General features: G+C 37.3%; 2 protein-coding genes across 3 annotated transcripts; both read right to left on the bottom strand.

The window, feature by feature from the left end:
- Positions 1 to 228: 228 nt before the first annotated feature.
- LOC113741682 (alpha-N-acetylglucosaminidase) lies at positions 229 to 15,745 on the bottom strand. 2 transcript variants are annotated; one of them, XM_072047708.1, is made up of 19 exons: positions 15,356 to 15,745; positions 11,771 to 11,847; positions 11,052 to 11,263; positions 10,813 to 10,934; positions 8,764 to 8,849; positions 7,647 to 7,741; positions 7,046 to 7,127; positions 6,374 to 6,509; positions 6,266 to 6,296; positions 5,413 to 5,471; positions 5,051 to 5,098; positions 4,229 to 4,339; positions 3,215 to 3,316; positions 2,367 to 2,465; positions 2,064 to 2,174; positions 1,317 to 1,561; positions 963 to 1,200; positions 809 to 887; positions 229 to 601 (listed from the first exon to the last, which is right to left on the bottom strand). In XM_072047708.1, the coding sequence occupies exons 1-19, from the start codon at positions 15,581 to 15,583 to the stop codon at positions 345 to 347; spliced, it is 2,418 nt and encodes an 805-aa protein (XP_071903809.1). In that variant the 5' UTR covers positions 15,584 to 15,745; the 3' UTR covers positions 229 to 344. The 2 variants fall into 2 exon arrangements, with proteins under 2 accessions (XP_071903809.1, XP_071903808.1); XM_072047707.1 differs by having other exon boundaries at positions 5,413 to 5,530; positions 6,403 to 6,509; positions 15,356 to 15,744.
- Positions 15,746 to 17,769: 2,024 nt separating this feature from the next.
- Positions 17,770 to 23,875, bottom strand: LOC140005495 (uncharacterized). Its single transcript, XM_072046496.1, has 8 exons — positions 23,843 to 23,875; positions 23,523 to 23,601; positions 22,551 to 23,065; positions 21,726 to 22,466; positions 20,651 to 21,460; positions 19,118 to 20,230; positions 18,280 to 18,564; positions 17,770 to 18,189 (listed from the first exon to the last, which is right to left on the bottom strand). Exons 1-8 carry the CDS (start codon positions 23,873 to 23,875, stop codon positions 17,770 to 17,772), a joined length of 3,996 nt encoding a protein of 1,331 aa, XP_071902597.1.
- Between the last annotated feature and the right edge of the window lie 642 nt (positions 23,876 to 24,517).

Consider the following 24,517-nt stretch of genomic DNA (forward strand, 5'->3'; position numbering starts at 1 on the left):
AAGATGCCCAAAATATTATTCTTACAGTAGAAATTACCCCTTTCACATTTTTGCAGGTAAAAAGATTTTTCCTTAGAGGATTTATCAGTGCTAAAGTTCTCCAGTTTTGTAGTTCTACATTTGCAGTAGTTTAGAACTCCATTCCTACGTACAAAAGAAGAGAAAATAGTGCTTCAAGTTGACTGTCTCAACACAAAATGACATGAAACATAATGAGAAAAATGGGCATCACCAAATGGGGAGATTTTAGTTCTCATCTGCATACTAGTGATAGAGATGGTTCCCGTACAATACTTCGAAGTTAACAGATTTGCAACTTTATCCAATATGTTGCATCTAGATTTCTAGACATCATGAAAACTAGGGTCTTCTAAATACTTCTTGTAAAGCCACCTTGATACATTAAGGGCGTTTCCTGTGCTTTTCACAGGAAAAATGTTCCTACTACTTTGCCAGTCGTTGGTAAGCTTGATCCACTCCCTCCTCCAGTGTTGCAAACGAAAGCCATCACCCTTTTCTAAACTCTCAATCAGAAACTTAAAGTAAATTGCTGCACGAGGGCCATAATAATCTCGTAGAAGCCCACTCCAGTACTTATTTCCTGAATCAAAAGAAAGAACACTTCAAATTGACAACATTTATCCTGTATGCTCTATTTTTCTCTTTAACTTGTGAGATGCATTATGTCGAGTAGGTTTTATGAGCAATTAAATGTCATGTATTTATAAAGTTTTTGCATTTACTGATTTTTGAATAGTCTTCCCAAGTCAAGATAGCAGTGGAAATAAGTATACAGCATACCACTTACCATAATCACGAAGCAAACTAGCCTCCTCTTGTGTGTTGTCAAACCACATTGTAATTTGGGTTCTTGCATTCCATTCAAACTGCAATTTGGTTGAAAGGTCAAGTATCTTATCTTATCAAATTCTTATAAGGTAAAGGATTGCAGAAATTAATACCTGTCTTTCCTGTTCTTCATCCTGAGCAAGTCGCTTTGCACTCTCTAACCAAGGTCCCAATAGAAATCCATCATGACAACCTAAAAGTATGTCCATATCTTCCACAAGACCAAGGAACTCTTGACTAAAGTGAGCAACTGCAGGGAGATCAGCTAGCTGATATGATTCTATGACCTTCAAGAATAGCTGATTTGCATACTTGGCCAGGGCTTGTCTTGTCAGGTCAATAAGGTCGTATCTAAGAATAAAGAAAGGACCTCAAGTTGATATGAAAGGAGAGACAGAAAGGGAGCAATCATTTAAAAATAAATATTAGTTGATAAGGTTGCTACTTCATATGATTCTATGTAGGACCTGTAAGTACTAGTTTCTGGTACTTCATCTCCACTTGATAGGAAAAGTTTCAGTGCTTCTATTACTTCTGAAGTTGAATACCATAAATGGGGTTTGCTGAAGGAATCAGTTAACTCTTCACGGACAGTTCTCAACAAAAATTGTATCCTGTTATCTTGATATCTTCTACTGATTGTTACTTGAGGTATTGCGATTGAATACGGATCAACATCTGGGAATGCCACAATTACATCTCTATTCTTATCCTGTTACACAATCATAAAGGACTTTCTGAAGTTCGCTGTCTGTTAAGTTAAAAGCATTTATCATTTGCCAATTCAAGCGAGGGCGACAGGTAACTTAAATGAAAGTAAAATAGGGTCCAAATATTATAGCCCTTTGAGTTGTTAATGCATTCATCTCATTGTTTGCAAATTAATGTAATTCCATATACAAAAAAACATACAATATGAATTAAATGATTCATGAACATGAAGTGAATGGAAACCTGTCTTTACAAGCAATGAAGCTATATATTTAGTGTCATCTAGAAGATAAACATAGGCTTCTCAGTTTGCACGAAGGGTACTAGGATCTCTTAATACACTTAGCAGGGAAACAGGATACACAAATAACCTAGGGGCTATGAATTGTCAGTTATGGGGTGTAGTATAATATTTAAGGAAAAACAACACCTTTTGATTGAGTAAAGTACCTAGTTACTACCTCTAATTTTAATTGCTATAAAAAAAATTTTATGCTACTTACTTGGGAGCCATCCGTGCAATTGTAAAGTGTACCATACAATATGGTCCAGGCATCTTGCAGAGATTGCACATATCTACCATACCGTCTTTTAGCATAAAGATCAACCCATTTCTGAAAGAAGATTTTACTGCAGTTTAGTTAATTCATCTAGCCATGTAACTATTGTATGTACTAATGGCTGTAACATTAGCAGACTAGTAGACATGCGTGAAAACCAAATCTATCAATGACTGGATAGACAACTTGGGAATAAACTATGCTTAGGCATGTAATTTTAAACAATAAATATGAATTTCTTGTTACCTTAACATCGACTATCTCATGCTGAAATGCCATTTCAGACATAAGATCATAGACAACAGGATTTTGTTCAATGCCTTCCATCGACATCCCAACACCAACCTAAAAAAAAGTAATTATTGGGAACAAGTAAGGAATAGGGAACCAGAGGGAAATTCATGAATATTAGTAATCAATAACAACAAAATAAGTATGTTGCTCTCAGCTAAACAAAATGCATCATTGGAATAAATTTCATCAACAACTGAAGCAGGGATTGGTTATTTAGGGTAAGCTATGGGTTTTGATATTAATGGTTCGCGCATGCTATGTTAAAGGGAGAATCCAGGAGGTTGTATGAAGATCAAATCTTAAAACTAAGCTTAGTAATAAAGGTAGGATCATTCTATTCTATGGGCTCAGGGCACAGTATAAAAGTTGGGCTCCATTTCGCTTTTAAGAAAAAAGTGTATATTTTAATGCAAAAGTGTACACAATTCAGGGGGTTGATGGCAATTTTAGAGTTTTTCTAGTGGGCCACTCCCTTTTTTGGCGTTTTGTTCTGTGTCCAACGCATAAAATATCTACTTATTCCAACCTAAGAGGAATTAGACTGGACAAAACAAGCATTAGCCTCCACTATAATAAGAATGAGAGGAAAGGTACATGTGCGTTGATATTACAAATATGATGGTTCTCCTGATACGTGATCAGTGATAGAGATTAAGTTCATTTTGTTGAGAAGATTAGAAGGATTAAGGAGAACATATTGTTAAGAAGATTACGAACTGAGAGTTTTGGCTGCTGATTACACATAAGATAAAACAAAGAAAAAAGGCTCATTGTCAAAACAAGATAATGCACAAACTTGCCATGGTTGAGTTTTCACTTCTACGAGCTTCAACAGGTCCAGACCCAACTGCATCCAGAACACCATACATCTCAATATTGCCAGCAAAATTGTGTAGCATACACCTGAACATTGAATTACTTTAGATGAGAAAAAAAATGAGAGAGCACCACTAAAAGTAACAAAAATAAATAGCTAATCAGTTTCTGTAAAAAAATTAACCAAGGATGAAAACAACAAAAGGATATCATGTATCTACAACAAAATATCACTAAAATCTTCTTTTCCCCGTAGAGATGATATATTCCGGCCAGAGCTGCGGAAGGACAAGGGTTGCTAGTTTAAAAAGCAAAAACAAGGAAACTTCTTGTTCTGTGGAAATGGAAGTTTATTATTTCTTGTTCTGTGGAAATGGCAGTTTGAATTTCTCATGACAAAGCATGAGGATGTGAAGCTGGGGATGAATTTAAAATGGGAGAAGCTACCGTACCTTTTAAATGCAGGCCATGAAGCTTAGTCAAATAAAAGGTTATGAAAGGGATTTCAGTGGAGAAGCACATAAGAAATTAAAAATCATAACTTGTATGCTTTATATTCAAATTTATATCATAACTATGAAATATGCATGTGTGAATTCAGAATGCCAATTCCCACTCTGGTTGTGACAAGAAGTTCCAATAACCCCCCCCCCCCCCCCACCTTCCAAAAAACCAACAAAACCTGTTATTAGCCCAAAGGCATGAAATGTGCATCATGTTAAGAATTAGCAAGGTCATGACCAATGAAATTTGTTTGGCTAATGTGCAACATTTTTTGATTTCAAAGCAAATGGAAGAAGAGTATTAGGTAGTGTTGTTCTTAATTTCCTATTTGTTTAAGAGCCTTGTACTATGTATATTGTCACTACTACCACTCAGTAATCGCATCAGTGAGAGGACTAACATAAAAGAGCATTTCCAGATGACCAGGTAATAGATATAAAATTGAAAAGTTAAATAACTCTTTAGGAACAAAAAAAAAAAAGAAGAGTCACTTTCCAGATGTAAGGAACACCATAGAATTGCTCTGAAGAGGACCATATTGGTTTTGCTTCAGCAAACAGATCAAGGACAATCATCTTACCCACAGGAACAGAATGTAAGAGTGCCTGAAAAAACATCAAATCAGAGAATGAAAAATGACATGAATAACATTGGACAGAGAACATAAATCTGAAACATTTCTTCTTTGACAAGACTCTGCAAATCACAGATTTTGATACAAAAGACCAACATGGGTTTCTACTTTCAACGCATGTCTTGTGTATATGCCCGTTTTGACATTTGTAAAACTTTGATTATTTGTTCTTTCAGGCACCAAGATCACGTGGATAGGAGGTTTTGTATGCTCAATAATTTCAATTACAGCACAAAGCTAAGGGTTGGGAGCACTGAAGAAACTATTAAAAAAGATCCTGGCTTGACAACTACGCTACTGTCTTTTCAAGTTGTGGGATAAAATTCAAAAAGTCTCTTTTATTTGCTCCTTGTCAAAGCATACCAGTCAGATTTAAATTTGGTTTGGTATGGGCCAAAATGGAGCTAATGTGCCTCCTACCAGAGCAAGTTGAGGAACAACTTAACGCCTCATGTTTCTACTTATGGAAATAATGAGCCCAAGTGTCCTTGGATTCAGCATGATTAAAGTTTCTCTTATATTATGCTTGGCATCTCCAAGGAAAAGAGTACCATGTATAGAAAAAAAATGTTCTGGAATGCATCATGAACCCATATCTGAATCAATTATTTTCTTAGTCCATTATAAGCACCATCTAAGAAGCATTGTCTAGAAAGTGCAAAACAGAATTCATAGATTTAACCTTCATCTGAGGAGGCCTCCAGAATGGGTCATACGAGAAAAGCCATCCCTGCCAGAAAAATTCTTGATCAGAAGTATGGAATTTTTAAAGGGACATAAAAGAGGAAGAGTGGCTGAAGATCACTGGTAGAATTAAGAAAAAAGCCAATGTAAAATAAGAGAGCCAGAAACTTACATACTGTAGAAAGAAAAAAAAAGGGGTTCCTTGGAAAGGACTAGCTCTGCTTGATTCTTATTCTGAGTTGAATTACATATAATTATACATTTTACAATGTTTCGTCATCAAGTACCATCATCATGTTGTTTTGTCAAGTTGCACTACCTCAATAAAACACCAAAATATGCAAGAAACAGGATTTTCACCTGCATTAGCCAAACAGCATCACTGTCACCACTTTGCATTCCCCTGAAAATTGCAGCACCTAAGGACGAGATATATTCTGGGTCATCTATGGGTGGCGTGTTCTCATCAAAGGTATCACTGCAACAAGAAAGTCTCTCATGTTCTTAATTACGTGGTAGAATAAGTCATTCTTTATGAACCTCTCATGATGTACACAACTACTGCTAAAATAACCACATTAAGAATGACGATAGTGAAGAATCAGACAAAACATATTGAAGCAGAAATTCAAAATAGTAACTTACAGAAACTGTCTCTATTTATTTCTAAACTATGATATGCTACTCAAATGGAAGCCCAAGTAAATGCCACAAGAAAATGCATGTCCATTCATGACATCTATCAATGGACCTCTGTTAAATGCTCGACTTCTTGAAGATCCATATTGATAAGAGCTTCAAGAGATAGAATATCTGATGTTTACCAAGAGAAACTGAAATGAACTTTTACGTTTGTAAAAGGATCAAATCTCAGTTCATTCGTCAAGAGGCACACAAGACATCAGAAGTAATGTTTTACTTTTATAAAGCAAAGCAATAGAGTGAAGTTCAGGATTTTCAAGGCAATTGAATACTAGGAACATGGGTTGATCAAGCAACTCTAAGATTCAGTCAGGACAATAATCAAGACCATATTACAGGTTCGAACTTATTCCATTCATGTCATGTTCCTCAATTGACAAACTAAAACTAAGTATAGATGTAAAAGCTGTTGAAAAATCTGATATTGTATAATTACAGCTTTTATCACTTTGAAGGCAGCAATTGGAATAACAATCCTTTAGCCGCCACAGCAGGAACATAGAGGACTTACCAGTTGTAAATGTGGCTACTTCTTCCATATTCTGCACAAAAATGTATAGTCATTAACAGTTTGAGCATGAAATTGCCATTAGTATGCCATTGAAGGAGCTGCACGTACAGACAAAGGTAGGAAAGCTATGTGGATACCGTTCACTTGTTGCTTAACAAATGCTTTTCCAATTTCAATGAACAAGGGATCAGTTGCATCAAGAAGATAAGTGCAGCACCATCTAGGATCACCATGAACAGTAAACCTAAGGACAGAATCTTAAAAAGTTAGTATGTGCAAAGAAACTTGCTTTTCACCCTTACAGAAGTTACACGTATGTGTCCTTAACATATAAAAGTATACAAACGAGTGACGAAAAAGTACAAATAAGGAAAAAAAAAAGGATGGGCAACAGGCTAAGGAAATAAAATTTGTGAAATTCCATGACTATTTTGTTATCATTCTCACAAATAAAATTTTCATCCTTCAACTAAACGAAAAAGGCTTATATAGGTTTATACAATGAGGGCAAGAAAGAGAATCCAGCAAAAGTTGCGTATACCATCAAAGCCACAAAAACCTTATAGTCCTTTAATGCATAATTACTGTTGCAAAACCAAAATTACCCTTCAAAGCAGATTTGACTTCATAAAGATGCTAATTTAAACATTTTACCCTTCAGAAAATGTGAGTTAGAGAATCAATTTGTAACACAGATCACCACAGCAACTCCAACAGAAATTATACATATAATAGCAGTTGTTGCAAGTTTTCAAGTAATCAAACCTGACAAATACTTACCAATTTCCCAGGTGTGTTATCTTTGCTGATGGAAAAACACGTTTTAGTGCAGCAGGGACATTTCCAGAAAAGGCAGGAAGCACTGAAACATTCAAAAAAAGTGTTCAGAACATTTTGAACATTTTGAACATTCCAGCTATATGTTAAACTTGAAAATGTTTATCTTATTTACAGATTACATCCAACTAGGAATTTCATGTATATGGAAGTGCAATTAAACCTGTATTCTGCAGTTTAAATTTAGCTATAAAAGCAATCTAATCTTCAAATAATAATAATAATAATAATAATAAATAAATAAATAGGTAGTAAAATCATAAGATATTTTGCTAGTTCCACTGACAAAAGGTAGAGCTACATTAAGCAGTGCATCTTAAGAAGTTTGATCTACTAAAAATTATTGTAGCTCATTTTGGCCTCATATCTATAGAAATGGAAACAAGAAATTCTGATGTTGCAATTCTTCTGGATGCATCTTTTAGAACATGTACAAATGAGATGCAATTCATGATCAAAGACAGGATAATTACTAATAATATAAAAGGAATGCGCTAACTATAAATCCATGACATGTCATTAATAATAGATATGATAACTGCACCTGGAGTCATTCCAAGTTGGTACATTCTAGCAAGAATTTTCTTTTGCATTAGGAGTTGTTGATCCAACCAACTCTGAGGAAGAGGCCCTCCCCATCTGTTTTTAAATGAAAACATCAGCCCGAAAGCAAAGAATAACAATATAGATGTATTCAGGAATAGAAACATATCACACTTGTAACTTTCTCATTTATGTTGAAAGTTATTGGAGACAAAAGTCCTCCTGTAGTCTACAGATTCTTATACACTTCTAAGTTTATAAAAAGGAAAATGCTTATTTTAGCTTCATCTAGATATTTCCTTAACTTCTCAACATATTAATCTTTTGCAGATAAATGAGCTTCAAGAAATCATTAAGGAAATGGCGAAAAGGAAGGAAATTGGGGTTAAAGCATCTTCCATGACCAAGTAGATTCCTTATCAAGGATAGCTTGCTATCTGAAGCATCACATGGATTGAGCAAGAGGTAGTTGGCCTTTCAACTTGTGGAGAGAGATAAGCAGATAAAGTGGAATGGCAAGCGGATCCTTATGAAGAAAGCATTGAAAGGATAAATCATATTTCCTTTCTAATGGTCTGGGAAGAGGAAGTTGTAGAATAGGTGGAAACTTACCACACCCATGAGAAATTGCTGCTGGTATTAATTGTTTTCTTAATGTTGCATGCATTAGGATGAAGGCAAAAGAAAATTTCAGTTCTCTTTCTTAGCTATTATTTGTACCCATCAATTACTCATTTTAAGACAACTTAAGCAAGGCAATTCCAGTTGCCACTACAAAAATGTTGTACTATCATGTAGCAGACCATCCAATCATTGGTTTTCAAAAACTCAAACTCTATCCTTTTTTTCCTCCTTCAAGAAAATGTGAAAGATTTTCTCCGAAATTTCCTAAGGTCTCAGGAGTTTCTGTTTCATTGAATAGCAAGAGCTATGGTACTTGACCACATAAGACATTCAAATTCACAACAATCAGAAGTAAACATCGGGTTCTGGGAGAAACTAGTTGAATAGAAATTATAAAGTTGACGATCTCATACTCATTCTCATCTGTATTGCCAATTATTGTAGTTATTATAGTAGAAGACTTAATCATAATCAACAATTCAATGAAAGCTTACCCATGTAAATTTGCCATCCTTGACCATGCAAGAAATGCTGGACCCCCAAAGAAATCATCCAAACTCGAAGTGCTAATATTGAATTTCTGTTTGTATGTACATGATCATTCATGAAAAAATTAGAACTTCACCTCCACATAACTCAAACTAAGCAAACAACAAAAGCAAAGGCAAATATGTTCATATCTAGGGAGCTAAGAGGCAGTAGAATAATTCAACAATCTAAGTTTTGACATTTTGAATTGAAAGACAGTAAAATCATCTTACAATCCAAATGTTCACACTTCAGGAACAGATAGTAAACTTTATAATATACCTTTTAACTCAGAATTATTGACCTCGATATTTAGGGTTTCATTCTAGTTTAAATACATATTGTGGTTTTATTCTTTTTCTGAAATATGGAAGTCGATACCACTAAAATGGACTTTAAAGAACCCAGACTTCAGCTTTAGTCGAAACCCATGGATCAAGTTCAAGAAAAGGAAATGAGACTTCAGTACTAGTTCTCAAACAAAAAGAATCCATCACAGCTTATTCTTCCAAGTCCACTGCAAGAAGAACTCATTCTCCTCCTTCCCCTTTCCTCAGCTATGGACTTGTGAAGCTCCCTTCTCAATTCTCTCTCCATTTCTCCCTAGCTTGTTCCTTGATTCCCGCTTCCTCTTCTCTCCAAATCTCCTTCCCATAGTTCTCTCCTCCATAGTTGCAAGTTGCAAAAGTTCCCAAAAGACCTTAACATGCACACAACCCATTCAATGAATATGACTTGTAGGAATTGATGATCATTCAATTGGAGTCTTGGATTGCAATTTATAGTCGAATTCCCAAAAAAATGTGACAGCAAAGAGCATAAGAGAAAATGAAGTCTAAGACATTGACTTTGAAGTCAACATCTTTGAGCACAACTTCTTTGTTTTACTTCTTTACTTTGTGCGTCAACTCACCCATTTGGGAGTCCACAGTTGCTATTAACTCTGAAGCTGCATTTTCTGGTATCAACTTCATTATTTTAAAGAAGAATCAATATGGTAACTTTTGTCTAAATGCATATAATTCAATGTTTAGGTCAATACAGCTTGGAACTGAAAATAAGTTACATAAAGAAATTATACATGCAGCAATTCAAATCATGTGGCTTACTTGCATTCGTATTCAAGTGGATGAAATACAACCTAAAAATAGCTCAAAAAAAGCTAGTCATATAATCAAGAAAGAGGAGGAACAAACCTATCAAAGTTCTCAATATATGAACTATTTAGTTGGCTGATGCGTCAAGGACTATGCCAGTCAAAAGAATAACTAAAAGTTCATCTCAGAATGCAGATTACAGGACTTATACTTGAAAAAAAAAAATTACAACAAGTGCGAAATTATTACAAGGAACAATGCCTAAAAGAATTGAGTGCTTTGCTGACATTCTTCATTTGTGCCTTTGAATTGATGCGTCAAATTTGATGGACTAAGATGAAGATTGAATTAATTGGTTCAAAACTGGAGAAATGTTGGACCATTTCAATAGGATTGATTTGGTCAAAGTCTGATAATATAAACTGGACAGCAGTAACATTGAAAGAAAATGCCAATACTTGGCAGACAAATTTACACTTCCAGAATTGTGTCATAAATGTACAGAATTATCTCATATGCATACACATATTATAGTACCAAATTAACAGTTACAAAATCGTGTAAACTGGACAGCAGTAACATTGAAAGAAAATGCCAATACTTAGCAGAAAAATTTACATTTCCAGAATTATGTCATACATGTACAGAATTATGTCATATGCATACACGTATTATAGTACCTAATTAACAGTTACAAAATCATGTAACAGAGTCAAAACTTACACACAGGAGACCATTTAGAAGTTGGCCTGGTTAATTAACTTCATTCGTCTTCTGAAGTATATTCAACCATCAAGAACCTTAGTATATTTAATCTCTGAATAATTTTTTATGAGAAAACAAATTTCAAGCAGCCAAGATTTTGTTCAGCATGAGATACTTGATCTAACAAAGAAGGAAGAATAAAGAAACTGATACCTGGAAGACCTTTTGCCAGATAGCTTCTTGTCCTGTGAATGCTAAGGGCAAATTGATACCTTGAAGAGCCATCCAATCAATCTCCTTCTCCCATCTTTCCCAGTCCCACCATGCAAATGTATCTACCAAAAGTATGCAGGTCATAAGTTAACCAAGACCTAGAAGCTCTAAGCCATAAGTTATGAATCTCAGGATATCAAATTACAGATCATATGCCGTAGGTGAAAGTGGAGATTTACAGCTTGATGTAACAGCATTCTGGTAATAACTCCAAGGAACAGGTCTCCTGATTTCTACACCAGCATGTTGAACTTGCGGCAGTGAGCCAGCTTTTGGAACAGAAGCTAGCTGTGCTCCACCTGTTTTCATCCATGATATGTGTGCTCCACACCAATATTTTAAGTACCAATGCAGACCAGCTGCAAGCTCCACACCCGTGGTTCCACTTATCCTGTGGATAACACAAACAAAACAAATCAACTAAAAAAGTTTTCATGTGTCATTTTCAAGTGGAATTCGTCCAAAGTGTCAAACAATTTTCTGGCAGAAATATAGAGAGTTTACCGATGTAGAGCAATTTTTGGTTTGTTCTATCTGATGAAAGAAGATGTAAGTTTTGAGAGTATGAATCCTGATCTAAGTGCCTTTGTCGTTTAATACCCTGTGATCTGAGCTCCAGGAACTCTCCTTATGTTCAAGCAGTAATCTAGCATTATAAAGCTTGCTAAACGAACTAGATTACTTGTTCATTTTTTGTAAACTTGAATTCTAATTGAAGCCCACTAAAGCATTTAGTTTGACTTCAAAATATAAAACATCTATTAAGCTAAGGTTTCATATAGGGAAAAGTGTAGAAGTTCAAAGAGATTGGTTGAGAAAAATCAAGGGGAACCATTCCATCCATGAACTTCAATAATTATAAACAAAATAGGATAACAAGGAAACACTCTCAACATACAAAATTTCAGGATAGCCATTGTAGCTAAAAGAAGGGTGATTGCTTATTTTGAAGCAAAGCTCCCCACCGCAATGCTCCTGTAAAAGAATACAATGTGAACTGTCAGATCTTTCTATATTTGAGTCATAATAATCACATGAAAGAGAAAGTCTTGAAAAATTACAAGCCATGTTACATGGAGTTAGCTACAGGATACAGCTTGATAGGGTGCGAATGTGCTGCATACTCAATATGGGTTCAAATATCATCTTACAGGGCAGAATATCTTACTTTGTTAAGCGATTTCTAAGTTCCACCATAAACTGATATTGCTCTATTGTAGAGCAACTATCGTTAGAATGCATTCAGCACTATATGCATAGTAACAGCACAAATATGAACTACAATAATGTATTTGTTCAGCTTTATATCCCATAAAAGGAATTAATGCAATAGTCCATATCCATATCTGTAATGTCCCCATTATTTCTGCCCAAAGGTAACCCAAATTACTATATTAGAACCAGTAAATACGACGCTATTAGATCTATGATTTAGTAGAAATTCAAAATAATAATTGCATTGATTTAATTATCCAATTGGAAGTTAGTAACAAACTAGCCAAAAATGTGCAACGCTAATTCCAAATTTTGGCATTGCCTAATTAAACAAACATAACCTGAGATGCACGAATAGAACAATTATGATCCTATGATAGTTGAAAATTAAATTTAAGGTGATAAAAAATCAAGAATAAACCATTCACGAATTGTCAATACAAATAATCTGAAATTGCTCCTAAAGCTGCAATACATCCAAGTGAACAAGGTACAGATTCTGAAGTTGGTGGTATTTACTAAAAGCTGCATGTATTAAGCACCCATAAACTGTTTAGAAATAGAATCTACATTCAAATTACAAATCTCTTAAGTGGAACCCATTTCCAGATTCTCATCATATCCAAAATATGTCACAAATTTCAGAACATTTCAAATCACCACATTGATTTTCAGTGTTAGTTGCACTTAGTAAACCAAAATATCTGGTAATGTACATGTCATACAACAATGGTATTCCTAACTTCTGAAACAAGGTTCAGAATCCAGAAATTGTCATAAAAAAATACTGATCAGATTCTCACTTTAAATAACCTGGAATTCAAACCCAAGTTATCACATTGTTAAAACTGAATTCAAGATTTGAAAAGGTCTATAAAATTCAGCATATCTTGAGGCACAAAGATCTAGAAAAAGTAATCTTCACATGCTAAAATTCTTATGAGATCATTAAATATCATCATAAACTCCACAGAATTGATCTCAACTTCACAGAATCATTTAAAATTTACATGCTGAATTCCAGATAATAATAAATCAACATATCTTTAAAAAAAATCATACAACCATAAATATTGTAACATAAGAATCTTCACTTTATTCCAAAAATTCTCGAGAAGAAACTATTCTCAGATTCTCATTGTAGGACGTCCAGGACTAGTGACAAATTTACTGAACATTTTTAAACAGATTTGAATCTCAAACTAGGCAGTCCTTACAAATAACTAACATATCTGAGAGCCAAATTTGTATGGCTGTGATATGTATACCATTTCAAAATATATTTAGATACCTAAAACTCCAAAGAAGAAGTCATCTTATGATACAGATCATAACCTATTCAAGATTGCCAACAATGTTAGAACATCTTCAGCACCCACTTTTGCAGAGGCAAATTTTCAGCCAACTTTGGGTTGTAACTAGACTCTGACAAACTGAGATCATGATCTTTATACTGAAGGAAAGCTCTTTAAGTATAGTTTCATATGCAACAAAAGGAACTTAATTCCAAGTTCTACAATGTAATAGCTGATTAACAGTAACTGTGCAATGCGGACCGAACAACCATGCTCTTATGAGTTTTGACTAGGGCTGCAAACGAATCGAGCCGCTCGAGTCAAGCTCGAGTCGAGCTCGAGCCGGCTCGAGTCAAACTCGAGCTCGAACTCGAGCTCAGAATATTAAGCTCGTTAGCTCGCGAGCCGGCTCGCGAGCTTGAGTATATATATATTTTTTTTTATTTTTTTTTTTATTTAATAATAAAATTACGTATATTATATATATTTTTTTATTTTTTATTTTCATAGTAAAATTACGTATATATCCTTAATATTTTATTATTTATTAAGAAAAAAATATTATTTTATTTATTTTTTAAAAAATAAAATAATTATTTTTTATTTTTTTCGAGCTCGAGTTCGAGCTCGACTCGAGCTCGGCTCGACTTGATTCGAGTCGAGCTTGAGCTTGAAAATTGCCGGCTCGTCGAGCTCGAGCTCGAGCTCGAGCTTGGTAAAATTTAGTCGAGGCTCGGCTCGATTAGCTTAAAGCTCGACTCGGCTCGGCTCGTTTGCAGCCCTAGTTTTGACAGGTTTTGATGGTTTCATAACTAAAAGACTCCTTATCACTTACATGAACATCATAGCTAAAAGACTCCTAATCACTTATATAAACATCAGCGTGCAGTCGCTTGATTACCCTAAGCTCAAATCGTAATTCCGATTAACATTTGCTCCGAGCACAGAAAATTATACAGCCACATTTAGGTTCTCAAACTCATGAGAACTCAAGCAATTTATGTTTCAATTTCAACACCAAGTACAAGAGCATATTTCTCCACATTTGTGGAAGATCCTTTCCTTAATCTACTGATTGTATCGAATCCTATGATACAAACCTTTCTATATCGAAATATGCGACGTCAGCTTGAGCTAGCTGTTCCTCTTTCAAATTTTCAGACTACCAATTCATCCTTCAAATTTGGTCAAACAATTATAGAAACCTAAAATTCAAAAACCTAAAAAATGTTGAACTTGATCATGTATAAGTACATTACCAGCTCAGAAATGTATTACTCTCAGAATTGAAGGAAAAAGAAAAAGATCCAAATATCAATATTAAAGGAAAAAGTACACTGAACTATAACCTCCACAGGCGAAGGAAAGCCTTTTGGGATCCAAACTGAATTGAATCATTGAAAACCACTAAACCATTCTTATCATAAACTTTTTGTCACTCAACTATCAAAAAAATTTCAAATGGCCCACTAAGCTTCTAATTCTATAAACTAATGGTCGTTCTGTTGACTTCCGCAGTTAAGTCTCTTGAGTTTGGTTAATTTAGTGGCATATATATATCCATAAGAAATATCTAAAAATTACAAAAATAAAAAGCATCAAGCAACATTGTGGTTTTTTTTCCTTTTTCGGGTTCCAATAATTTTCACTATCTCCTCCTTATTCCTTAAACATAGAATATATTGTACAGTAGTTGATGGATTTCTATCCTTTTATATTTCAATTTAATATGTCTCAACTTAACGAAATGAAAAATATTCATTTTTTGAAATTTAAGCAAGTTGTCTGAAACTTTCAGCAGTTAAGAGAAGCCAAAAAGCAAAAGTTTACCATCAGAACAATTTCAAGGCCCTGATTCAAAACCTGAATTTTCAGTAGATAGGCGAAAATCTATTTAAGCAACTTGCAATTAACATATTTCAAGAATTCAAAAAAAATGCAAAACAAAATAGAGCAATGATATAAGAGATGACCTTGGGGATGATCTTGAACTCAAAGCTGGAAGAATGAGAAGGAAAGAGGCGATTGAGGACACCATAAGCAGCAGTGAGTTGAACAGAAGAAGGAGCTCTTTCTTTGTCCTGAATCTCAAGAAAGCGTGAAATATAGCTCACGCCAACAGTTGATGACTTTGCAGCCACCAAGAAGGTGCACAGCACTGTGAAAAAAATCCAGAGAGGGTTTGACGGGAGAGTAGACATGGATTTTGATTGGGTTTCCAAGTGGGTTTGGAAAGAAGAAGAAATGGAGAAATTTTAATAGGAGCGGTGAGATCATATCATTGTCAGACATTGGCAGCTTCCTGTTGGTGTTTGAAGACAATTGATGGGCCGGCAAGGCAGAGAGATAGAGAAACGTTTGTTTTGTTACAGGTTCAGAAAACGGACAACATACTAACTACCAGCCGGTTTGGCGCGGGTTGACCAATTTTTGGGCTATTCTGTAGTTTGGACATTGGCAGTCTTTCTTAGCAGTTTTTTTTTTTTCTTAGTTGTTTATTTTGATACTAAACCCCTTTTTATTACCCAATTTAACACTTAAATTTAATAGATTCAGATCTTAATATATTCAGACCGTTTGATAATCAAAAATTGAACATCTGAATTAATTAAATGGCACTGAATTTTCTAGGCAAAAGTTGCTCTCAAAATTAAGTGATAAGCTATTCACTTATCACTGAATGTGATATGCACTCAAATATATTAGATTTAATACTCTTTAATTCAATAATTTAATGGATTCAAATTTCAGATTTCAGACTTCAATTTTCAAATTTCAATTTTATGAAAAGCGTCCAAGACTCCAGCAGAATCGTACAAGGGGCTTCTGCTATCATCCATAGCGAGCAGTGACTACACGGTACATGGGGATGGTAATTGAGGTGGGTGTCTGCCCGGTAAGGGTTGATAGGATTAGGGGTAGGGCGGGGCACAGGATAATTTTCTCCCCGTTACGAAACAGGGCAAGTGATAAGGAGCTCGGTAGGAGCAAGGGGATGTTTGGGCAACGGGGTAGCAAGCGGGGGAAGAGTCCCCCACTCCACTCCCACCTCGTTACTATTTCTAACAGTACAATATAGACAGCAACACAACAGATGTAGATATTAACATAATAAATATAGATATTAATACAATAAGATAAAAAAATACAAAAAAAAATCTTTTTTAATACATTGAAAATGGTGTTCTACATTTAATCTCTACAATCCAATTTCAAAACATCCCATCTCCACCTTCAATTGTATTAGTCCAATAGAATCTCAAAATTAGAGGCCGATTTAACAATGTAGATTGAGAAGTGTTGGTGTTACTCGCAACTTTTTTATTTTTATTTTTTATTTTTTGTAATAGGCTTGAGAAGCCAATTTCTGGTCAGGGTATGGCTACTTGGTCCTGTTGGGATTGTTAATTTTCATGGAAAAATTTTACCACTTTTCATGAATATTCTTTTTACATATTTTTCAATTATTTTTTTCTCATATACATCACATCTTAAAAAAGTGCACTTATTTTTCCCCAAAAAACTCTTCAAAAAGTAGAATCCAAACAATTCAGTAAAAGTTATAATGTGCATTATAATGTGCCACTAAACTATTGAAAAGTTTCATATCAGCCGTTAAACTATTTCTTGTACTAAATTACCCACTAAACTTCGAAAAGTGTTCATCCAAACCAATCTATTAAAATTTGAATGTCAAGACCTTGTTTGATAATTCAATTAAGCACTCAAATTTGAGGAGTTCAGATTTTAACATATTTAGACACGTTTGATAATTAAAAATAAAACATCTTAATTAATTTAGTAGTACAGAATTTTTTAGACATAACTTACTTCAATAAATAAGTGATAAGGTATTCACTTATCACTTAATGTGATACTTTAATTTAAATGTATTAGATTTAGTACTTTTTTTTATTTGAAATTTTATTATTTTATAAAAATTTCGGCAGAGTTTCCCCTTAAAAAAGGACGAAACTCCCTGCCATCAATCCACAATTTCACAATAAAATTACAACCTAATGAATGTTTAAGCATTTAAAAACTGAAACTAAGATTAAATCTTCCGTTTTCCATATTAGGATGTCTTCCAGTGAATCTGAAGGATGATCTTTGAAGATCAGCGGTCAATCTTCCCCCCTTGATGTCCTCCTAACAGCCATTTTCACCTCCATTGGCCTTTTCTGCTTCTTATTCCCATTCATGCCAGACACCTTGTACGAAACGTAGGAAATCCTAATCGATCTAATCTAATAGCCCCCCTGACCAATTGCCGTAATTCTGAGAATGTATTAAACACATGACCTGCGCTAGAGTCAGCACCAAAATTTGCCAGACGATCTGCCGGTGCGTTTGCTTCCCTGTAGCAGTGTGTGATCGATTTGCAATACTATTTGAATATCATCAACTCATCCAGATCTCTCTGTAGACGCCAAAGACAAGCACTAGTCCCTTGAATAATCTGAACCAGGGTGAGAGAGTCCGCCTCTAAGTGTAACTCCAAGCACTCTCGAATCACACAAAGTCTAATGCCCCATAGCAACGCTCGAAGTTCCGCCTGCATGCTGGTTATCACCCCGAAGGGCTCCGCGTAGCCAAATACAAAGTTTCCTCGACTATCCCGCACAAGCCCACCCCCCCCACTCCTTCCTGGGTTCCCCCGAGAGCATCCATCTGAATTCAACTTATATCCTTCACGCGGAGTTACCCAGTAAACTAGTCTAATAACCATCCGCCTTTGAAGACTACCTAACTCGAGAAGCAACTCTTCCCATGTAGGGGAAGAACACTGCACCCCTGGGAACCGTGACTAAAGGAAATCATGCAGAAAATGAATAATCCGAGTCACCGTAGCTCCGATTCTCATCTTCCGATCTTCAAACACCCCTTCATTCCTAACCTTCCACAAAACCCAGCATACCACCGAAGGAAGTATATTCTGTAAAAACTTTACACGGTCATTAGTCCCCCTCCTTAACCAGCAAGACCACACCATGTTACGCACCGTATGCATCCCACTAAACTCACCAACAGTACTCTCAAAGTGACGCCAGACCAATCGTGCCCCTTCTCTTGAGCAAAACACATGATTCAAGTTCTCCTCCTGGGGATTCTGACAACACAAGCATCTAGATGGACCACAGACTCCAAACCTCTTTAGGCGATCCATAAGAGGAAGCCTCCCCTGTAATAGTCGTAGCATAAAGAAAGAAACCTTGACTGGAAGACCCTGCTGCCATATACGGTCAAAAAGCCAAGAGTTGTCATTGGATTGACGGTTCAATGAGTAAGTCGATGCAGTGAAAAAAACACCCGAATTCGTCAATGCCCATACCTTCTATCATTGCCCCTACCGGTAGGAGGGTCAATCTCCAAAACCTGCCTAACCAATTCTCCATCCAAGAATTGATGGAGCATGTCCACATTCCAGGCCCGCCGATCTATAAAATCAACCACCGAATGATCATGGAGACCTCTACCTTGTCGCAAAGCGCACCTGACCCCATCCAATTGTCATGTCAAAAATTCAAAGCACCCTACCGAATTACCCAACTAATATTCTCCTCCCCAAAACGCTACATTGTGACCATCCTCTGCCAAGTTTGGGATCCCCGATACCTAATATCAGCAAGACAAGGGTGCTGCCTTGCGCAATACTTCTGGGACATAAACTTTGCCCATAATGATTCTTGTTGCCGAAATTTTCACTAGAGTTTAATGGAAAATGGGTCGTAGACCTGCTTCAACCCTTGCAGGCCTACACCCCCTTCATCCTTCGGCCGACACAGATCTGCCCAACGTATCCAATGGAACTTGTCCCCCGAATTCGAAGATCCCCACAAGAACTTGGCGAACAATCTCTCAATGACCATCAATATCCCTTTTGGAGGGGACGCGGCTGCTAGCAAGTGAATTGGCATAGATGCTAGCACGTTCTGAATCAACACCACCCTGCCCCCTGGCGATAAAATCTGGTTCTTCCAAGACAAAATTCGATTCGCCACCGCATTGTATGTATCCGTATAGTAAACCTTCTTGCTCCTTCCGGCATACAAGGGACAACCAAGGTACCGTATCGGAAAGGCTCGTTTATTATACCCCAATATCTGGTTAACAACCGCTGCCCTCTGAGATGGTGCCCGTGAATGAGTAAGGAAACAACTCTTCTGAGGGTTGAGCCGCTGACCTGATACTGCACTATAATCATCCAGAACCCGTTTAATCAGACGTAGGGATGACTTGCCCCCACTGGAAAAGATAATCACGTCATCGGCGAATGCCAAATGCGTAATTATAGGACAATGAGAAGGTACTTTAAACGGAGTAAATCCCCTTTGTGTGAGTAGCGTGTTAAGGGCTCTAGACAATACCTCGACTCCAATAACGAATAAGGCTAGTGAAATGGGATCCCCTTGCCGTAAACCCCGTGAAGATCTGAAAAAGCCGTGCGAACCGCCATTAACAAGTACCAAGAACCACACATTCGATATTAAGCTCCAGATCATATCTATCCAGGTCTCACTGAATCCGAAATACCGTAGCACCTGTAGGAGAAAAGGCCATGAGACTCTATCATAAGCCTTCATCATATCTAACTTGATGACAATGTTACCACCCCGATTTGATTTCCTGATATCGGCTACTAATTCCTGAGCTAACAAGAAATTATCTGTAATCTGCCTCCCTTGGACAAACCCGCTTTGCTGTGGAGATATAATCCGGGGTAATGTAATCGCCAACCTTGCAGATAACAGCTTGGAGATGATTTTGTTAGTAAAGTTGCACAGACTAATCGGCCGAAAATGCTTAAAATCTTGGGGGTTCTCCACTTTGAGGTAGCCGTGATACTCCTAGGTAATTCAGCATCGCAGAAAAAACTGACAACCGCTCGGTATATATCTGATGCCATCACATCCCAAGCAAAGGTAAAGAATTTTCCGGTAAACCCGTCCGGGCCTGCTGCGCTCTCTCCATCCATAGCAAAGACTATGTCTTTAACTTCTGTAAGAGATGGAATGTCCGTTAACCGTGAGTTTTCCTGGTCCGTTATCAGTTTCGGTATGATCTCCAGACCGGTAAGGGAGGGAAGATCCCTCTCTGCCGTGAAAAGGTCCTTAAAGAAACCCACCGCTGCCTCCCCAATTTGGCATTCCCCCTCGATCCACTCCATCGGTACTCTTGACTCGATGAATTACTGCCCTACGCCTCCTTTCCGTAACCAAGGAATGAAAATATTTGGTGTTCCTATCTCCGTCCGAAAGCCACCTCACCCACGTCTTTTGTCTCCAAAAACCCTCCTCAACTACAAGCGCTCGGCGCAACCGAGCCCGAGCATGGTGTAACTCGCTCCGCCGTTGCTCAGTAGGATCCAAGTCGTATGCTGTCTCAGCCTCGGTTACCACACGCTCTGCACTATGTGCCCCTTCAAAAATATCCCCGAATATCGTCCTAGACCATAGTTTGAGGGCATTTTTAACATTCCTCAATTTCAAAACCAATACTTGCAAAGAAGAGCCATTGACTGGATGAACCCAACAATCCTTGATAACCCCCAGCAAATCAGGATGAGTGGTCCAGATGTTTAAGAAACGAAACGGCCTGGGTTTGTTGTCTACCCTCGTACCCACCGATAGCAACAAGGGAGCATGATCCGACGGGTCACGGCCTAAATGTTGCACCATGATTTGGTACGGAAGCTCCAAAGCACGCCCACACAGAAGTAAGCGATCCAGACGCTTCCAGATCCGTACTGTTCCCAAACGATTATTACACCAGGTATATCTTGATCCAGAGAATCCCGCATCACTAACACCGGCCACCGCCATAAAATTCAGAAAGTCTGATCCCTCCGACGGTCTAAATGGCAATCCACCCCTCTTCTCCTCGGTATTTGTGACCACATTGAAATTTCCCACCAAAAACCAAGGGTTGAAGGCTGGTTTATCCCGCAAAAGTGCATTCCACAAATCCTCTCTGTCCCGCTCCGTACACTTCGCGTGTATATAAGACAAAATAATGAAGTCTTGGAAAATATGAGATTGCACTCTAATAGTTAAATGTTGGGGAGACTCCCCAGTAATCTGACATGTAAACAACGACCGGTAGAAAACTCAAACAGAACCCCAATGATTGAACATGCAACAATCCATCCCCAATTTAATTCTAATATCCGTAATCGACTCCACCCTCAACTTAGGTTCAACAACAATCACCAATTGAAGATCATACAGTTTAATAAGTTTTCTTAACCGTCTTAAATTAGGAGCACGAGCTACCTCTCTTATATTCCAAAAAAGTAACTTAATCATCAGAAAGGACAGAAAAAGAATTTGTTGAAGAACTAACCGTGGAGCGTAGTGTTCTATCTGACGGGAGACCAGCCCGGAGACCACACAACCTTGCATCCATTTGCTCCTTGCGAAGCACTTCTTCCTGTTCCAGGGTACCAGAAACCACCCCCGTGTCTATATGCCCGGTCTCTAGTGATGACTCTTGCTGTCGGACAAGATCCTTGCCCCTAGGGGAGAGGGTACCCACCCTTTGTTGAGTATCCTGTATGTCTTCAACTTGCCCTTCAGCAGAACGCACGACCACCCTCGCGGGCAACCCACTTCCCGCATCCTCAGAACCTTCCTCTCCTTTCTCATGTCGCAACACCGCCTCGATACCTTCAACCGCCACCGTCCCACAGTCCACCTCCGTTTTCCTCTCCTGCTGCACTGGTATAGTAGCACTGGACTGCTGCACCTGGTCCCCTTGCTCAGGCCCGTGAGACGTACCACCTGGTGACTGATCGTGAGCAACTAGCTCTTTGCCAGCCACAGTCCCATTAACTTCTCCCTTTGCCCCATCAATCGCTGCCGCATCTTGCATCAACACTGATGACCTTTCTCCATTACCCTCCAAAGGTCCATCAGGCATGTCTGTATTCGACGTCTTTGCCCACCGTAGTTGTGTTGTTCCAGTAGTCTTGGCATGGTGACCAGAGGCTCCTCGCAACTCAGGCTTTAAAACATGACAAGTCTCTACATCGTGACCTTGGCGGAAACAATGTGAGTAGTACCTTGGAAGGTTCTCTACCACCAGCTCTTGCCAAAAACCAGCGTGATTTCCATTGCCAATCTAAACCTGCGACGGTGTCGACCGCAACAAATCCATCTCAACACATACCCGTGACACACTTGACCGTGACACCGCCAGGGTAGCCACATCAACCAACAAAGGGTTACCTACCATAGAAGCAATCTGGAAAATCACCTCCTTATTGAAAAAGTGCAGCGGGAGTTTTGGTAATTGAAACCACAGCGGAACCACCGACGACTCCCTGTCAACATGGAAGTCCGTGGTCCATTTGAATACTCTCATGGGGAAGGAAGACACATACCAGATCCTCCTAAACCATACACGATGGAAATCAGCTTCATTGTTCAACTGAATTAACACATGTCTTACGTCCAACAAGCCCACCACCGGGTTCTCACGTAAATCCAGTGATGCAATGAACTTCCTCACCTCCTCCAACTTCGGTCTTCCTCTAGAGAATTTCCCAATCAATGCGAAACGAAATGGACTGGCCAGAGCTTCGACCGCTGCCTGTGGGAAAATCAACGCAGGTTCCCCTTTGTGTGTCGCCTCCTGTGCCGCAAAGGATAGCGTCGGTTGCTGTGAATTCTTCGTGAACAACTCTGAAAAGGATTTGCATTGAAAGGTAGGGGGGCAGGCTGCCCTCCATCAGGTGGCCAGAGGGCAGCCATGGACTGCCACACCTGCCCAAGCCTCTCCTTGGAAACCTTAGCACCGAATCCTTACCTTTTTATTTTGGAAAGAATGTAGAACTTTTTCTATTGAACCGAAATGGACTTCACCTTTGGCTACAAAACCAAATCCAGGTTACCATTTCCAAGGCTATTTTACTCTTTAGGCATTATGTCAGACATGTGGTATGCATGACTTAAGTTCCTCTGTTTCTTGAAGTTTAGCAGAATATAAATCCCAAAATTTTCAACAAACAAAGGTTGAAAAGAAAAAGATGAAAGGAATACTAAAGAATACTAAAGATTATCTTCAATCACTGTCAAAATTTCTTTTGAAATGAGGAGGATTAATGCCCGGAAATAGCTTTAGATAGAAAAGAAGACTCACCGCCTGATGACACACCGCCCCTAGGATGATCGAAAACCTCTACTGGTAGAAGGAATAGATCAGCTCCCTTGGGATGATGCTGCCGGCAATGGTTTGAAAAGAAGACTCATATGCAGTTAATTGCATTTTTTAAACTTAGATTTAGTACTTAATAATTTAGGAAATTAATAGATTGAGACTTGAGATTTCAGATTTCAGATTTCAAATTTTTAATTTTCAAACTTCAATTTTATCAAACGCATTATAAATTGAATGGTAGTCAATACACATGACACGCATGTAAGTTCTCTAAATACATTTTTAACACGTTCAAAACTTACCATCCCCAAATCAATTAAGTAGCCTCTTTCCATTTGGATTGCTATTTTTAGGAGTTTTTATTTAAAAAAAAATGTATTGTAGCGATTAAATATATGTGAGGTAAAAATGTGACTGAAAAATGTATTCACAAAAAAAGTAAAACTTTTTTCTACAAAAAATCACAATCCAAACAAGAAAATGTGTAGGTTGTGGATTTTTTGTGCGAGAAAGGCTAGTTAATCTACAAGTATGATGGGTTTTGGATAAAATATTGAAAATGTCATTCGAGAACCAACTTGGCTCTCACGTGATTGATTGATTGAGAGAAAAAGGTTGGAATGAAACAAAATTTTAACACAATTGCCTAGATAAAGCATTTTTAGGGTTTGATGGTAGACATGAAACTTTTTAAATTTTTAGTGACCTCCCATGCACTTTATCTAAAATTATATTATACTTGTATAATACATGTTATGTACTTATAATTCAGAAATAGCAAGTAGTGCATTTCATAATTTTATAGATTTGTGCTATAAAACAAATAAGGTGATAAATTTTGAATTAATCTAATGCCTCATGTACGTAGATAAGAGTTAAAATTGGTATTAATGTAGCAAACATTTTTAAAGTTGCGGTGACCTTAGCTATATATTTAGTTTCATAGCTTTCAAATATTTCGTACTATCGAAGTATGA

The sequence above is a fragment of the Coffea arabica genome, chromosome 4e, assembly GCF_036785885.1.
Source record: "Coffea arabica cultivar ET-39 chromosome 4e, Coffea Arabica ET-39 HiFi, whole genome shotgun sequence".
Taxonomy (NCBI): domain Eukaryota; kingdom Viridiplantae; phylum Streptophyta; class Magnoliopsida; order Gentianales; family Rubiaceae; genus Coffea; species Coffea arabica.

What these genes read in the sequence shown, in the direction of transcription:
- LOC140005495 (XM_072046496.1), bottom strand. Translation starts at nt 23,875, where the DNA reads ATGGAAAGAGGCTACTTAATTGATTTGGGGATG. An exon ending in CACGGTCAAGTGTGTCACGG is followed by an intron (nt 22,467 to 22,550) that starts GTATGTGTTGAG and finishes TTTTGGCAAGAG; the next exon opens with CTGGTGGTAGAGAACCTTCC. An exon ending in TATGCTGGGTTTTGTGGAAG is followed by an intron (nt 18,190 to 18,279) that starts GTTAGGAATGAA and finishes GATTTCCTTTAG; the next exon opens with TCACGGTTCCCAGGGGTGCA.
- LOC113741682 (XM_072047707.1), bottom strand. Translation starts at nt 15,583, where the DNA reads ATGTCTACTCTCCCGTCAAACCCTCTCTGGATTTTTTTCACAGTGCTG. An exon ending in ATGCTGTTTGGCTAATGCAG is followed by an intron (nt 5,099 to 5,412) that starts GTGAAAATCCTG and finishes TTTTTCTGGCAG; the next exon opens with GGATGGCTTTTCTCGTATGA. An exon ending in GGAGGCCTCCTCAGATGAAG is followed by an intron (nt 4,340 to 5,050) that starts GTTAAATCTATG and finishes ATGTTTTTTCAG; the next exon opens with GCACTCTTACATTCTGTTCC.